The sequence below is a fragment of the Schistocerca americana genome, chromosome 5 (assembly GCF_021461395.2).
Source record: "Schistocerca americana isolate TAMUIC-IGC-003095 chromosome 5, iqSchAmer2.1, whole genome shotgun sequence".
Taxonomy (NCBI): Eukaryota; Metazoa; Arthropoda; class Insecta; order Orthoptera; family Acrididae; genus Schistocerca; species Schistocerca americana.
The window spans coordinates 257,763,013-257,779,809 of NC_060123.1; the positions used below are offsets into that span (position 1 = coordinate 257,763,013).

The 16,797-nt window shown below is 46.3% G+C and overlaps 1 protein-coding gene across 1 annotated transcript; it reads left to right on the forward strand.

Annotated features, from left to right (window-relative positions):
• The first annotated feature begins 515 nt into the window (after positions 1 to 515).
• LOC124616185 (protein transport protein sec31-like) lies at positions 516 to 12,605 on the forward strand. The gene is made up of 3 exons (XM_047144478.1): positions 516 to 558; positions 4,316 to 4,606; positions 12,146 to 12,605. Exons 1-3 carry the CDS (start codon positions 553 to 555, stop codon positions 12,437 to 12,439), a joined length of 591 nt encoding a protein of 196 aa, XP_047000434.1. The 5' UTR covers positions 516 to 552; the 3' UTR covers positions 12,440 to 12,605.
• Positions 12,606 to 16,797: the final 4,192 nt, after the last annotated feature.

The following is a 16,797-nucleotide window of genomic DNA, read 5'->3' on the forward strand; positions in this document are numbered from 1 at the left end:
TTATGGGACTTAACTGCTAAGGTCATCAGTCCCTAAGCTTACACACTACTTAACCTAGATTATCCTAAGGACAAACACACACACCCATGCCCGAGGGAGGACTCGAACCTCCGCCGGGACCAGCCGCACAGTCCATGACTGCAGCGCCTCAGACCGCTCGGCTAATCCCGCGCGGCAAAATGGTTCATCAGATTTCTAGAAATTGTTTAGAGGTAATTTTTTGCCTGTCTAGGACCTTCAACTCACTAGGCACTGGTGAGTAAGTTTCACAAACTTTGTGCGAAGCTGCTGTGTGGGGTCTGCTACAGGTAGCGAGGGCCGTACAGGTGACCGCTTTGCTTTCCATAGCGGGCCAGCGAGCAGCTCCCGCCATTGTCCACGCAGGTCACGGGCCGCTCAGTGGCGCTGCGACACGCGGTCCCTGTGACGCAACGCTATGGGGGCCAATGTCACCGTCGCTTGTCGCGCGGTATAAAAGGGAAGCACGGGACAGCGGACACCATCAGTCGCCTATCACAGCTTCGTCTGTCAACCCACCACACTGCCACAACAATGAGGGTGAGTCCACACTGCCGCACGGTCCGCGGATCACACTTACGCACAACAGTGCAACCGTAACCAGTATACAACACTTTCGACTAATTTCGTTGTACCTACGTAAATGTACTGACACAATCTATTTCGTCATAAAACGTCTACCCTAACTTGCCAGAGACTTAACTATCCTTGTGAACAGAACAACTATTCAGTGTACATCGGTACCTACTCTACACTCCAGAAGCACCCTTATGGTTTATGAGAGGGTGCTCTTGGTGTCACTCTCATTTCTCCTTTCTCCTGTTCCATTCGCAAATGGTGCATGGTAAGATCCCATCATGTGTAGTGCCAAAAATGAACTATGGGATAGGCGGTGTTATGGTATGGGGTTGTTTTTCTTGGTTGGGGTGTGGTCCCCTAATTACACTTAACGAAACGCTAAATGCGGAAGCATGTGAATAAATTTCACAGCATTGTATACTGCTTACAGTATGATTTATGGACAATAACTTGCCTGAAATGGACCTGGCCCAAATGGAACACCTTTGGCATGAGTTAGAACGTCGACGTCACTCCAGAAGCCGGCCGCTGTGGCCGAGCGGTTCTAGGCGCTTCGGTCCGGAACCGTGCTGCTGCTGCGGTCGCAGGTTCGAATCCTGCCTCGGGCATGGATGTGTGTGATGTCCTTAGGTTAGTTCGGTTTAAGTAGTTCTAAGTCTAGAGGACTGATGACCTCAGATGTTAGTGCTCAGAGCCATTTGAACCATTTGAATCGCTCCAGAACGCAGCGTCCAACATCACTACCACCTCTGATTTCGGGGCTTTAGGAAGAATGGGCTGTCATTCCTCCACAGACATTCACACACCTCACAGAAAGTGTCCTTAGCAGTGTTCAAGAAGTCATAAACGCGAAGGGTGGGCATACCCCATATTAGTGTCCACTAACAGGTGTGTGGATACTTTCTGTCAGATAGTGTGTATCTGAGAGAAAATTTGGAATACATTTCACATAAATTTTCTCAGCATGTTATAGTCTTAGGTGGAGATTTCAATTTACCAGATATAGACTGGGACACTCAGATGTTTAGGACGGGTGGTAGGTACAGAGCATCGAGTGACATTATACTGAGTGCACATCCGAAAATTACCTCGAGCAATTAAACAGAGAACCGACTCGTGGAGATAACATCTTGGACCTACTGATAACAAACAGACCCGAACTTTTCGACTCTGTATGTGCAGAACAGGGAATCAGTGATCATAAGGCCGTTGCAGCATCCCTGAATATGGAAGTTAATAGGAATATAAAAAAAGGGAGGAAGGTTTATCTGTTTAGCAAGAGTAACAGAAGGCAGATTTTAGACTATCTAACAGATCAAAACGAAAATTTCTGTTCCGACACTGACAATGTTGAGTGTTTATGGAAAAAGTTCAAGGCAATCGTAAAATGCGTTTTAGACAGGTACGTGCCGAGTAAAACTGCGAGGGACGAAAAACCCACCGTGGTACAACAACAAAGTTAGGAAACTACTGCGAAAGCAAAGAGAGCTTCACTCCAAGTTTAAACGCAGCCAAAACCTCTCAGACAAACAGAAGCTAAACGTTGTCAAAGTTAGCGTAAGGAGGGCTATGCATGAAGCGTTCAGTGAATTCGAAAGTAAAATTCTGTGTACCGACTTGACAGAAAATCCTAGGAAGTTCTGGTCTTACGTTAAATCAGTAAGTGGCTCGAAACAGCATATCCAGACACTCCGGGATGATGATGGCATGGAAACAGAGGATGACACGCGTAAAGCTGAAATACTAAACACCTTTTTCCAAAGATGTTTCACAGAGGAAGACCGCACTGCAGTTCCTTCTCTAAATCCTCGCACAAACGAAATAATGGCTGACATCGAAATAAGTGTCCAAGGAATAGAAAAGCAACTGAAATCAATCAACAGAGGAAAGTCCACTAGACCTGACGGGATACCAATTCGATTCTACACAGAGTACGCGAAAGAACTTGCCCCCCTTCTAACAGCCGTGTACCGCATGTCTCTAGTGGAACGGAAGGTTCCAAATGATTGGAAAAGAGCACTGGTAGTCCCAATCTTCAAGAAGAGTCGTCGAGCAGATGCGCAAAACTATAGACCTATATCTCTGAAGTCGATCTGTTGTAGAATTTTAGAACATGTTTTTTGCTCGAGTATCATGTCGTTTTTGGAAACCCAGAATCCACTATGTAGGAATCAACATGGATTCCGGAAACAGCGATCGTGTGAGACCCAATTCGCTTTATTTGTTCATGAGACCCAGAAAATATTAGATACAGGCTCCCAGGTAGATGCTATTTTTCTTGACTTCCGGAAGGCGTTCGATACAGTTCCGCACTGTCGCCTGATAAACAAAGTAAGAGCCTACGTAATATCAGACCAGCTAAGTGGCTGGATTGAAGAGTTTTTAGCTTTTCGCGGATGATGCTGTAGTATACAGAGAAGTTGCAGCATTAGAAAATTGTAGCGAAATGCAGGAAGATCTGCAGCGGACAGGCACTTGGTGCAGGGAGTGGCAACTGACCCTTAACATAGACAAATGTAATGTATTGCGAATACATAGAAAGAAGGATCCTTTATTTTATGATTATATGATAGCGGAACAAACACTGGTAGCAGTTACTTCTGTAAAATATCTCGGAGTATGCGTGCGGAACGATTTGAAGTGGAATGATCATATAAAATTAATTGTTGGTAAGGCGGGTACCAGGTTGAGATTCATTGGGACAGTCCTTAGAAAATGTAGTCCATCAACAAAGGAGGTGGCTTACAAAACACTCGTTCGACCTATACTTGAGTATTGCTCATCAGTGTGGGATCCGTACCAGATCGGGTTGACGGAGGATATAGAGAAGATCCAAAGAAGAGCGGCGCGTTTCGTCACAGGGTTATTTGGTAACCGTGATAGCGTTACGGAGATGTTTAACAAACTCAAGTGGCAGACTCTGCAAGAGAGGCGCTCTGCATCGCGCTGTAGCTTGCTGTCCAGGTTTCGAGAGGGTGCGTTTCTGGATGAGGTATCGAATATATTGCTTCCCCCTACTTTTACCTCCCGAGGAGATCACGAATGTAAAATTAGAGAGATTAGAGCGCGCACGGAGGCTTTCATACAGTTGTTCTTCCCGCGAACCATACGCGACTGGAACAGGAAAGGGAGGTAATGACAGTGGCACGCAAAGTGCCCTCCGCCACACACCGTTGGGTGGCTTGCGGAGTATAAATGTAGATGTAGATGTAGAAGAACGATCTGGACTATTTGAGCGAATGATTTCGCCACCCAGGTCGCCCACATGAAGCGCATCGAACATTTATGTGGCATAATCGAGAGGTCAATTCGTTCACAAAACCCTGCACCGGAAACACTTTCGCTATGGAGGCAGCATGGCTCAGTATATCCGCAGGCGAATTCCAACCACTTGTTGAGTCCTTACCACGTCGAGCTGCTGCACATCGCCGGGCTGAGGGAGGTTCGACACGATATCAGGAGGTATCCCAAGACTCTTGTCATCTCCATGTACTATCAAAAGCCTTAGCTAAGTCTCAGAATATTTCCAGTCGTAATGATTTCTGGTCAAGGATAATTCCTTTCCGCCCCCCCCCCCGGCCCCCTCCATTCCCAAGTCGCCAACAGCAGAAAGTGTAGAGGGTATTCCTAGTGTGCTGTCACTCCCAGTGCAGCGCTTTCTTGCTCTGAATGACTTCACAAGCAATGTGACTGGACTACTGGTGTGTCTCTCGCGCAGGTGCTAGCCGCCGCCGTCCTGCTGTTCGCCGCCGCCGTCTCCGCGCGCCCGGAGGCGCCCTCCAACCAGTACGGCGCACCGTCGGGGGCCTCCTCCGCCCCCGCCGCCTCCGCCTCCGGGCCCTACCCGCCTTCAGGGTGGAGGCCCGCGGGCCGGCAGTTCGTGCTGCCGTCGCGCCAGTCCGCCGCGGTGTACCCGCCGCCCCAGCAGTACGGTCCACCGCCCACCACCACGGAAGCGGCTGAAGCCACCACCACGGAACAGCCTACGACGACAGCGTCCGTCCCAGCGGTGAGCTCAGCACTACAGCGGCTAGTTTTCCAGGCTCCACGCTGGGCGCTAGTTATCTAGTGACCCTGCTGTCCTATCAATAGCTTAAATCATTACTCTGCACCAGGCACCAGTAGCAACAATCAGATTCTAGAGATGGGAACAGTTATGAGAATGAGGCGTTTTATAGGAAACTGTGTACGTTGAAACAAACATCTGACTTATGATATAATTATAAGATCACCTGAGGTACTGGACTTACCCATTACGTCCAACGCTGGGGTGCTATTCCAGTGCCGGAGAGCCCGAGCAATAGCGTCAAAAGAAGAAGAAAATAAGCTGAAGATATGAAGTTTGTGTTGGCGAGGGCAGGGGACTAGGGTAGTTCGTGCTACAAAGTTGACCATAGTGCTACAGTAGTGTAACGGTCAGCATTTCTGTCTCGTCAGAAAGAAGGCCCGCCTTCGAGTCCTGGCCGTGGCACAAATTTTAATTCATTTCTTCAGCTTCCATCATCACCGTAAACATCTGCAATGTTAATTGATAATCTCACTGAAACAGGGAAACCAAATAATTGTCTGGCACATCTTAGAGTGCTAGGCCTTGGTGGAAGATTCATTGTATATTAACTTTAGTGTGCACGACCCTGAATGCAGTTGCATTTGGCGATATATCCGATACAAACTCTCTAAGGCTTAGAATCGCCGGTCCTAGGGCAAAGCGAGACACTTCATGGTGCCTGATAGTAGTATTATCCACTTCACTGGGGTCGCATATGAATTAGGCAGTTGAGCTCTGGCCGTTAGGCATCTCAGTGTTCCAGTGAGGACTGTCATTTGTCAAAGATGAATGCAGACATCTGAGGGAAGACCCTGCGAGTCAGCAGTCAGCAACATAGCACAGAATTTAAGATTAGTTTTTGCATTGGAGCCGCTATTAACTAATTAGACTCCCCTTTTCTTTATTTTCTCCGACACCAGTTATAGTTTGTTTCGCTACATTACCAAAAAAACTCTTCTTGTTTATCGATCGACAGTTTAAATTTAAGCAATGCTTGCTGTTCACGTACACCAATGATTACATGCGAAACCAAGACTAAGATTTTATGACAAGTCGCTTACATCCTTCGCAACGCAACGTAAACTAATGAAGCAGTAAAGGACGTCCTGGGTCAAAGCAGACGGCTAGAATCGGAACTTGCTGTTGACCGGAAAATTATTAGAGTCTCTTGTACACACACAAAAAAATTACTTGTTAAAAGATGAAACGAAAAGATAATGAGGAATCAACTCCACAAATCATGCTTATTGCAGCAGAAAAGAGCAAAAAAAGAAACTGCACAAAAGGGCAGAATTGAATATTGCGTTAGGGCAAGCTGGAAGTTGAACAGAGACAGCAGTAAGATATGACGACAGCTCTCCGCGCCGCCTCACCTTACATGCCATAGATATGCCAAGTTCGTGGAGGTCCGAGCACTCCGTCTTGTTGCGAAGCGCCCATCACCTGTGGTAAGCCGAGGAGCGATTTTATTGCGGTGGGACCACCCAGCGGCTTAGTTTGCATGTCGCCGCGTCGCTCTCACGAAGCAGCGTGCTGGGGCATAACAACGTCGCTGTGTTGCGACAAGTGGCCGCTGAACCGTTACCCGGCAACTACTACAGCCACTCCCACTTCTCCTTCGTCTTTCAAAGCGACATCTGCAAAAAATTTGCGCAATTAGTAACGCTCTACACGTTAGTTTTGTTTTGTTGTGACTTCTCAAAAGTTAATTGTGCAAGCTACTCTTCACCAAGCAACGCGCCCATGGTTCCAGTTTTGCGTGCTTCGTAGTCAGCTTCACTCGCCAGAGAAATTAATAGTCATCTCTTTATGAAAAAAACACGATGACTGGCCTGGAGCTCTATAAACGGTGCAGAACTGCTGTTACCAAGGGGTCATATGTTCCTCCAACGGTGACATAAGTCATGGCAGTCAAGTTGTGTGTAAATACCACTCGGTTGTATGGGATCAGTGCAAAGATAAAAATCTACGAGGAGGAGTGGCAGAATGGTCTAAACGGTGCATCGTATTCTGACGTATCCCTGACCGAACCGAGAATGAGTTGCCCGAATTGGTGTGTCAACGCGAACGGTGCAAAGTGTCTGTAAGGACTGGTGTACCATTCGCACCCATGTAACATGGCGCAAGAACAGTGATCAAAAAAAGATTCTGACCGACAGCGACCGGAGACGATTGAGTGTCACATCTTGTCAATGACAAAAGGTTCCAAACCCAACCGGAATTGCTCCTCTCGGAGAAGGGACCTGCATGAAATGGACATTTCTCACAGCGCATATAAATCGTGAACGTATTCAGAGGGCCAAACAGCACAGATACTGAACAGTAACTCATAGGAGGTTTAGTGTGAGCCAGTGACTCGTAATTTTACACTTTTCAAACCGTACAAGGCGTCGAGTGTACCAAGGCCACAATGATGCGTTTAAAACGCTGCGTGAGGAGGGTACTTTAGACGGGAGGTAGTTCTGCGCTTGCAAGGGGACCGTACGAACTCTCCGTGACCATTTTATTCATTTTGACTGGGTGTATGGGCACCGACTAGAACTGCAACAATTGTAAACAGGAAGACGTATCTTTAAACCGTTTCGAGAAAATCGAGTTTGATAACTGTAAATGTACTTACGTATTTTGTATGGTCTCTGGTTTCGAGAGGCTCTGCAACCTAGAGGGGAAAAAAATGCCGGCACGATAGCCCAGCGTGTTCGGTCAGAGGGTTAGCTGTCCTCTGTAATAAAAAAAATTGAGTGAATAGATCAACGCCGAACTTGAACGGGTGTCATGGGACGTTCGCTCCGAATAAATGCGGCGAATAATAACGAACAAGATTAAATTTAAAAAAATAGAGCAAGCCGTTACTTTCCTAAGCTCTTTGGAGCAAACCACGTTGCTGGTAGTTTTCTGTTTTTAATTCTCATGTAATTCAAATACAATCCTAGTCAGTACTTTACTTTTACTTTTCCGTGTCCAGATCAAATTTTATTTTTCCAATAGTTACCACCGCTACGGCTTTGTCGTTGGCTTGTAGCAGGTCACTAAAACTGCAGGGCTCCGGCAGTAGTCGGCACATGAGCAGGTGTGCCTCGTCTTGTAACTCTCCGCATCCGCAAAGAACGTCGTCATCGTTCGTCAGCTAGTCAGCAGTCCCCACTTGCACAGTTTAGTTTTGCACCTGGGTACACCAGCCCTCAGCCTATTTAGTGTTCTCCACACTGTATAAGGAAGTTTGTTTCCAGGTGCCATTTGCTCTTTTGGTATTATCTGCAGTGCGGTTTGTTCATTCTCCCATTTACGGACTCTGTTATCTTCCTCTGAACCGTCAAGGATCTTGGTTCTTGCAATAAAGCTATTTCTAGACTTAAGCCTCCGAGCCTGAGTGACGTGCCCATTCAGTGGGTGTCGAGAATCTGTTTCCTTCTTTGTTCTCTCAGCGTCTGCTGCCACCTGCCTTCTGATCTTGGATGGGGCAATTCCAGCAAGTAGGTACAAATTACCCGTTGGTGTGGGTCTGAGACAGCCTGTAACAATTCGCATTGTCTCATTTACACTTACATCAACCTGTTTAGCATGTGCAGATGCTTCCCATACTGGCGCTGCATAGTCTGCTGCAGAAACACACAGAGCAAGTACTGATGTTCTCAGTACTGATGGTTGAGCTCCCCATTCATAGTTTGTCAGCCTGCGGATGATGCTCCTGGAGCAGACTTTAGCCTTGGTGTTTTGGCAATGCTGCTTGAAGGAAAGCGTTCTGTCAATTACAACCCCAAGGTATTTAGGTGTTGGACAGTGCTTTAGCTTCTTACCTTGCCATGTAACGTCGAGCTCAACTCCAGCATCTCTATTGCGCAGATGGAAAGCACATACTTGGGTTTTGTCAAGGTTTGGCTTGAGGTGAGCCATGTAACGTAGTCAGTAATGCGACGTTACAGAGTACTATGGGGCCCATGGAATGCCACTATACACATATGGCTGCCCAAATCATAACCGAATCTCTGCCGTCTTTCACTGTTAGGTTGTAAATTCGATCACAAGTTGGAAACAGCGTGCAACAAAACTCTTCTGACCAAATGACTTTCTTCCATTCTTCTATAGTCCAGAACTTACGGCTTCGGCACGACATTTTCCTGTTACTGGCATTTACGTCACTACTGAGTGCTTTTGGAATCCCAGCTCGCACTGCAATTCCCAGCTTTTGGAGCTCCCTTCGAGAGTATTTTGGGCCATAATGGTTACGTTTGGGAACCGTGGGATAATTTATTTATTTCTAATTTCTGCTAGCAGTCACTTCTTTATTTGTCTTATGTTTAATCTAACACGACACTACGCGTTTCGAACATGTTCTGTTAGCCATCAGGCGATTATACATACATACGTAGATACAGAGAAATGTTATTTAAAAATAAATTGTCTTAAACTAAACTAAATTAACCTGGAACTTTTTGTGCATTGTTCGTTAGAGTAGTGGCTGGTGTGGCATGGGGGAGGCGGCAGTGGATGGCCAGAAGTCGATGTAAGTGATGTCTTCTGCTGGTTTATCTTGTTGTTGGTTATGTATGACGTTACAGTCTGTATAGATGTTCTGGTCCCACGCGAGTGCGACGTTCAGTTCTGCAGTTCCTTTTGCAGCTATCGCCCTCATAATTTTCGCACAGTCCTCTTCAATGACCATCTGTCATGACTGCCCCGATAGCTGAGTGGTCAGCGTGACAGAATACCGTCCTACGGGCCCGGGTTCGATCCTCGGCTGGGTCGGGGATTTTCTCCGCTCAGGGACTGGGTGTTGTGCCGTCTTCATCATTATTTCATCCCCACGCGGCGCGCAGGTCGCCCAATGTGGCGTCGAATGTAATAAGACCTGCACCAAGGCGGCCGGACCTGCTCCGTAAGGGGCCTCCCGGTCAATGACGCCAAGCGCTCATTTACGTTTACCATCTGTCATGATCAGTCAACACACACTTTCGTTCGCCTTGTGACTTAGCAGATGATATTTTACTACTTTCCCTGTATGCGGTATAAATCTTCGATACGGTGCTTGAAACACCAAACACTTGGTCTACCTTATTTATGGACACGCGCACCGTACTAGTAGCAACAATTTTCCCACGTTCTAAGTCACTTTGCTTCGGCATAATGCACTCACAAGTATACAGAATATTTTTCTGATCACAACTGACAACTGTAACATACTGAGAACACTGTGCAGGTGCTGTTCGTGGTCGAATACAAAGGCGCAACCTGCTGGCTTGACTAGCATCTGTATTTATGTTCAAGCTTGCGCTTCTCGCGGTGTTTCCGTATTTTTGAGAGACCCCTGTATTTGTAAGGATTAGATTAGATTACATTAGATTAATACTTGTTCCATAGATCATGAATACGTCACTTCGTAATGATGTGGAACGTGTCAGGTTAATAAAAGGTGTCTATACAAGATATTACATTACACAAAATATTACATGACACTTAATATTTTTAATTTTTTGTGGGGGTTGGGGAAATTATCCACTTACTACATCCAAAAATTCATCTAATGATTAGAAGGAGTTGCCATTAAGAAATTCTTTTAATTTCCTTTTAAATGCTATATGGCTATCTGTCAGACTTTTGATGCTATCAGGTAAGTGACCAAAGACTTTTGTGGCAGCATAAGTTACCCCCTTCTGAGCCAAAGTTAGATTTAACCTTGAGTAGTGAAGATCATCCTTTCTCCCAGTGTTGTAGCCATGGGTACACTGCTATTACTTTTGAATTCGTTCGGATTGTTAATAACAAATTTCATAAGTGAATATATACAGTGTGTTACAAAAAGGTACGGCCAAACGTTCAGGAAACATTCCTCACACACAAATAAAGAAAAGATGTTCTGTGGACATGTGTCCAGAAACGCTTAATTTCCATGTTAGAGCTCGTTTTAGTTTCGTCAGTACGTACTGTACTTCCTCGATTCACCGCCAGTTGGCCCAATTGAAGGAAGGTAATGTTGACTTCGGTGCTTGTGTTGACATGCGACTCATTGCTCTACAGTACTAGCATCAAGCACATCACTACGTAGCATCAACAGGTTAGTGTCCATCACGAACGTGGTTTTGCAGTCAGTGCAATGTTTACAAATGCGGAGTTGGCAGATGCCCATTTCATGTATGGATTAGGAGCGGGCAATAGCCGTGACGCGGTACGTTTGTATAGAGACAGATTTCCAGAACGAAGGTGTCCCGACAGGAAGACGTTCGAAGCAATTGATCGGCGTTTTAGGGAGCACGGAACATTCCAGCCTATGACTCGCGACTGGGGAAGACCTAGAACGACGAGGGCACCTGCAAAGGATGAGTCAATTCTTCGTGCAGTTGACGATAACCCTAATGTCATCGTCAGAGAAGGTGCTGCTGTACAAGGTAACGTAGACAACGTCACTGTATGGAGAGTGCAACGGGAGAACCAGTTGTTTCCGTACCATGTACAGCGTGCGCAGGCACTATCAGCAGCTGATTGGCCTCCACGGGTATACTTCTGCGAATGGTTCATCCAACAATGTGACAATCCTCATTTCAGTGCAAATGTTCCCTTTACGGATGAGGCATCATTCCAACGTGATCAAATTGTAAATTTTCACAATCAGCATGTGTGGGCTGACAGGAATCCGCACGCAATTGTGCAATCACGTCATCAACACAGATTTTCTGTGAACGTTTGGGCAGGCATTGTTGGTGATATGTTGACTGGGCCCCATGTTCTTCCCCCTACGCTCAATGGAGCACGTTATCATGATTTCATACGGGATACTCTACCTGTGCCGCTAGAACATGTGCCTTTACAAGTACGACACAACATGTGTTTCATGCACGATGGAGCTCCTGCACATTTCAGTCGAAGTGTTCGTACGCTTCTCAACAACAGATTCGGTGACCGATGGATTGGTAGAGGCGGACCAATTCCCTGGCCTCCACGCTCTCCTGACCTCAACCCTCTTGACTTTCATTTATGGGGGCATTTGAAAGCTCTTGTCTACGCAACCCCGGTACCAAATGTAGAGACTCTTCGTGCTCGTATTGTGGACGGCTGTGATACAATAAGCCATTCTCCAGGGCTGCATCAGCGCATCAGGGATTCCATGCGACAGAGGGTGGATGCATGTATCCTCGCTAACGGAGGACATTTTGAACATATTCTGTAACAAAGTGTTTGAAGTCACGCTGGTACGTTCTGTTGCTGTGTGTTTCCATTCCATGATTAATGTGATTTGAAGAGAAGTAATAAAATGAGCTCTAACATGGAAAGTAAGCGTTTCCGGACACATGTCCACATAACATATTTTCTTTCTTTGTGTGTGAGGAATGTTTCCTGAAAGTTTGGCCGTACCTTTTTGTAACACCCTGTATATATTGTGAGGCTACAGTGAAGATCTCTAACTCTCGGAGTGAGATCTGGCTCACAATTTATGCACACGATGACTCGGTGTTACGAAACAGTTAGCTTCTCGGTGGGACTGACTCGTGCGACGGCCTGTGGCAGGTGGTGCCGGCTGGGTCGCGGTCGGCGGCGCAGCGCGAGCCCCTGGAGAGCAACGACGCCGGCGTCTACTACGTGCTGCTGCCCGACGGCCGTCTGCAGCGCGTCTCGTACGCGCACGGCCCCGCGCCCGCCATGTTCTCGCTGCTGCCGGAGCGTCTGACGCAGGGCGGAGCGGCTGCCGGCGCCGCCGTGGCCGACACGGGCTACCTAGCGCGCATCCACTACCAGAACCTGCTGCCCGTGGGGGCGCCCGTCTACACGTACGCCACGCCGGAGCTCGTGCGCGTCTTCTGAGACACTCTCCGCTGGCATTCCGCTCTCCTACGGCAATGCCTCCCGGATGACACGTCGACCGACTGAACATTGAAAACCAAACGCTCCGGAAATGTAATGGTTTACAACTTTGTTACAATGTATCTATATTCGTGTGGTACTAAATAAAAAAAATACCCAGACCAAACATCGACTCCAAGTATTTTACTCATACTGTACCACGTAACATTAAATTACCTAGCCGGCCGGGGTGGCCGAGCGGTTCTAGGCGCTACAGTCTGGAACTGCGCGACCGCTACGGCCGCAGGTTCGAATCCTGCCTCGGGCATGGATGTGTGTGATGTCCTTACGTTAGTTAGGTTTAAGTAGTTCTCAGTTCTAGGCGACTGATGACCTCAGATGTTAAGTGCCATAGTGCTTAGATCTATTTGAACCATTAAATTACCTACGTCTTTCGAGCGTACATCAGCGTGAGATGCCCACAGGATCACCAGTCCTTGGCCACTGTCGCCTCATGTATCTGCCAAGTAGTTCATTGGTTTCTTAAAATTACGCTGCCGAAAAGAAAATCGCAGCACCAAGAAGAAGTTGAGTGACGTGAACGAAAGTCGGTAGGTCTTGTTTCTACTTAAACGACGGTCACTCCAAAAGAAATGCACTTTTTTTTAAATCCATAGACTGGCAATGGCAAGGAAAGCGTTTCTGAAGAAGAGAAATTTGTTAACATCGAGTATAGATTTAATTGTCAGGAAGTCATATCTGAAAGTATTTGTATGGAGTGTAGCCATGTATGGAAGTGAAACATGGACGATAAATAGTTTGGACAAGAAGAGAATAGAAGCTTTTGAAATGTGGTGCTACAGAAGAATTCTGAAGATTAGATGGGTAGATCACATAACTAATGAGAAAGTATTGAATAGGATTGGGGAGAAGAGAAGTTTGTGGCACAACTTGACTAGAAGAAGGGATCGGTTGGTAGGACATGTGTTGAGGCATCAAGGGATCACCAATCTAGTATTGGAGGGCAGCGTGGAGGGTAAAAATCGTAGAGGGAGACCAAGAGATGAATACACTAAGCAGATTCAGAAGGATGTAGGTTGCAATAGGTACTGGGAGATGAAGAAGCTTGCACAGGATAGAGTAGCATGGAGAGCTGCATCAAACCAGTCTCAGGACTGAAGACCACAACAACAACTTTTATTCTACATGTTTGAAAGTTTTACAGTGTATAGATACATCCTTTAGGAACAATATTTTCACTTCTCCACATAATTTCCATCCCTCTCAATAGCCTTACGCCATCTTGGAACCAGCGCCTGTATACCCGCACGGAAAACTTCTAGACCAACCTATTGGAGCCACTGTTTGGCAGCGTGCACAAGGGAGTCATCATCTTCAAAACTTATTCCACGAAGAGAGTCTTTCAGTTTGCCAAAGAGATGATAGTCACATGGAGCCAGGTCAGGACTGTAAGGCGGTTGTTTCAGTGTTGTCCATCCGAGTTTTGTGATCGCTTCCATGGTTTTTTGATTGACATGTGGCCGTGCATTGTCGTGCAACAGCAAAACAGCCTGCTTTTGCCGATGTGGTCGAACACGACTCAGTCGAGCTTGAAGTTTCTTCAGTGTCGTCACATATGCATCAGAATTTATGGTGGTTCCACTTCGCATGATGTTCACAAGCAAGAGTCCTTCGGAATCGAAAAACACAGTACCCATAACTTTTCCAGCAGAAGGTGTGGTTTTGAATTTTTTTTTTTTCTTGGGTGAATTTGCATGATGCCACTCCATTGATTGCCTCTTCGACTCTGGTGAAAAATGATGGAGCAATGTTTCATCACCTGTCACAATTATTCCAATAAATTCATCTCCACCATTCTCGTACTGTTCCAAAAGTTCGCTGCATACCGTTTTTCTTTTCTTGTTTCTTTGCGAGCCACTGTCAACGTCCTGGGAACCCACCTGGCACAAACCTTTTTTAACGCCAACACTTTCAGTATTCTTCAAACACTTCCTTGCCCTATCCCTACGTAGCGTGACAATTCGTTCACTGTGATGCGTCTGTGAGCAGTCACCAATTCGTTAACTCTATGCACATTGTCTGGAGTGTGCGCAGTACGAGGCCTGCCGCTGCGAGGACAATCCTCAATACTGCCGCGCCCGTTTTCATCACGTAACCTGCTTGCCTACCGACTAACTGTACTACGATCGACAGCAGCATCTCAATACACCTTTTTCAACCTCTTGTGGATGTTTCCCACTGTCTCGTTTTCACAGCACAGCAATTCTATGACAGCACGCTGCTTCTGACGAACGTCAAGTCTAGCAGCCATCTTGAAGACATGCTGTGACGGTGCCACTCACGGGAACAGGTTGAACTAGGTTTGGAAACAAGAGGGAAGGATGTATCTATACACTGTAAAACTTTCACTCATGCAGAATGAAAATTGTATTTTTACAAAAATAGAGTGTATTTCTTTTGGAGTGACTGTCGTACATCTGAACGATGGTGTTTATTCAAATTTCGAGCCATTCGCCACTATAAGATGCAAGTCAGGTTTGCTTTAAATACTCGCTGTAACTTTCGTAAGCGTTAGTAAACTTTGAGATAGCAGGTGATGAGTTGATGTCACTATCAACACCTTACTGACTTCGAACGAGGTCTTGTAAAGGGCTACGAGAAGCTGGTTTTTTTCTTTCTGTGATATTGTAGAAAGACTTGGCAGGTATGCAGCCATTGCACATAATTGCTGGCAAGGGCGATTATGAGAATGTACGGTCGCAAGAAGACGGGGCTCAGGACGGCAAAATGGCGCTACCGAGAAGGAATACCAATGTCTCTGGTGCATCGTACTGGATCTGCAGAAATTTGAGCTGTGATACAACAAATTGATAAAAATCGGTTACTTAAAAGACATCTCCGAGACAGCCGCCCTCTAGCGTGTATTCCACTTGCGACTTCACTAGTGTCAAGCGAGAGCTCGTTGGAGGGCAGGGTGGAGGACTTTGTGTTGTCTGATGAGGCTGGTTCTGCCTTGGTGCCAGTCAGGGCCATGTGTTGGGTAGAAGGAGGGCAGTAGAGGGCCTGCAATCAGTCTGTAATGTGCTAGACACGATGCACCTACACCTGCAGTTAGTCTGGATGCGATTTCGAATGACAGCAGGAGACCTCTGGTGGTTATCCCACGCACTCTGCCTGCAAATTTGTATGTCAGTCTGGTGATTGGATCTGTTGTGCTTCCATTCATGAACAGAATTCCAGAATGTGTTTTCCAAAATAATACTCTCCTACATACCAGTGTTGTAACCCTACATGCTCTACAGAGCGTCGACATGTTGCCTTGGCCTGCTCTATCACTAGATCTGTCTCCAATCGAGCACATAGGAGGCGTCATCGGATGACAACTCCAGCGCCGTCCAAAAGTAGCATTAACCGTCCGTGTATAGCCTGACCAAGTGCAACAGGCATGGAACACAAAACCACAGACTGACATCTGACACCTCAAGAACACAATGTATGCACCTTTATACACTTGCATTCAACATTCTGCCGGTCACAGCGATTATTACTGTACTAGCATTTCACATTTGCAATGTCTTACCTCGCGCTTACATTACCCTGTGATCTTGCAATGTTAATCACTTAAATATGTTACCTAGACAAATGTATTCACGAAATTTCATTAATTAATATTTTTGGTGTTGCGATTTTTTTCTGCCAATGTAGTTCAGTTTAACTATACAGGGTGTTACAAAAAGGTACGGCCAAATTTTCAGGAAACATTCCTCACGCACAAATAAAGAAAAGATGTTATGTGGATATGTGTGCGGAAACGCTTAATTTCCATGTTAGAGCTCATTTTAGTTTCGTCAGTATGTTCTTCCACTTACGCTCAATGGAGCACGGTATCATGATTTCATACGGGATACTCTACCTGTGCCGCTAGAACATGTGCCTTTACAAGTACGACACAACATGTGTTTCATGCACGATGGAGCTCCTGCACATTTCAGTCGAAGTGTTCGTACGCTTCTCAACAACAGATTCGGTGACCGATGGATTGGTAGAGGCGGACCAATTTCGTGGCCTCCACGCTCTCCTGACCTCAACCCTCTTGACTTTCATTTATGGGGGCATTTGAAAGCTCTTGTCTACGCAACCCCGGTACCAAATGTAGAGACTCTTCGTGCTCGTATTGTGGACGGCTGTGATACAATACGCCATTCTCCAGGGTTGCATCAGCGCATCAGGGATTCCATGCGACGGAGGGTGGATGCATGTATCCTCGCTAACGGAGGACATTTTGAACATATCCTGTAACAAAGTGTTTGAAGTCACGCTGGTACGTTCTGTTGCTGTGTGTTTCCATTCCATGATTA

Excerpts from the sequence above, each read along its gene's own strand:
- LOC124616185 (XM_047144478.1), top strand. Across the intron at positions 4,607-12,145 it reads CGACAGCGTCCGTCCCAGCG|GTGGTGCCGGCTGGGTCGCG; the intron begins GTGAGCTCAGCA and ends GGCCTGTGGCAG.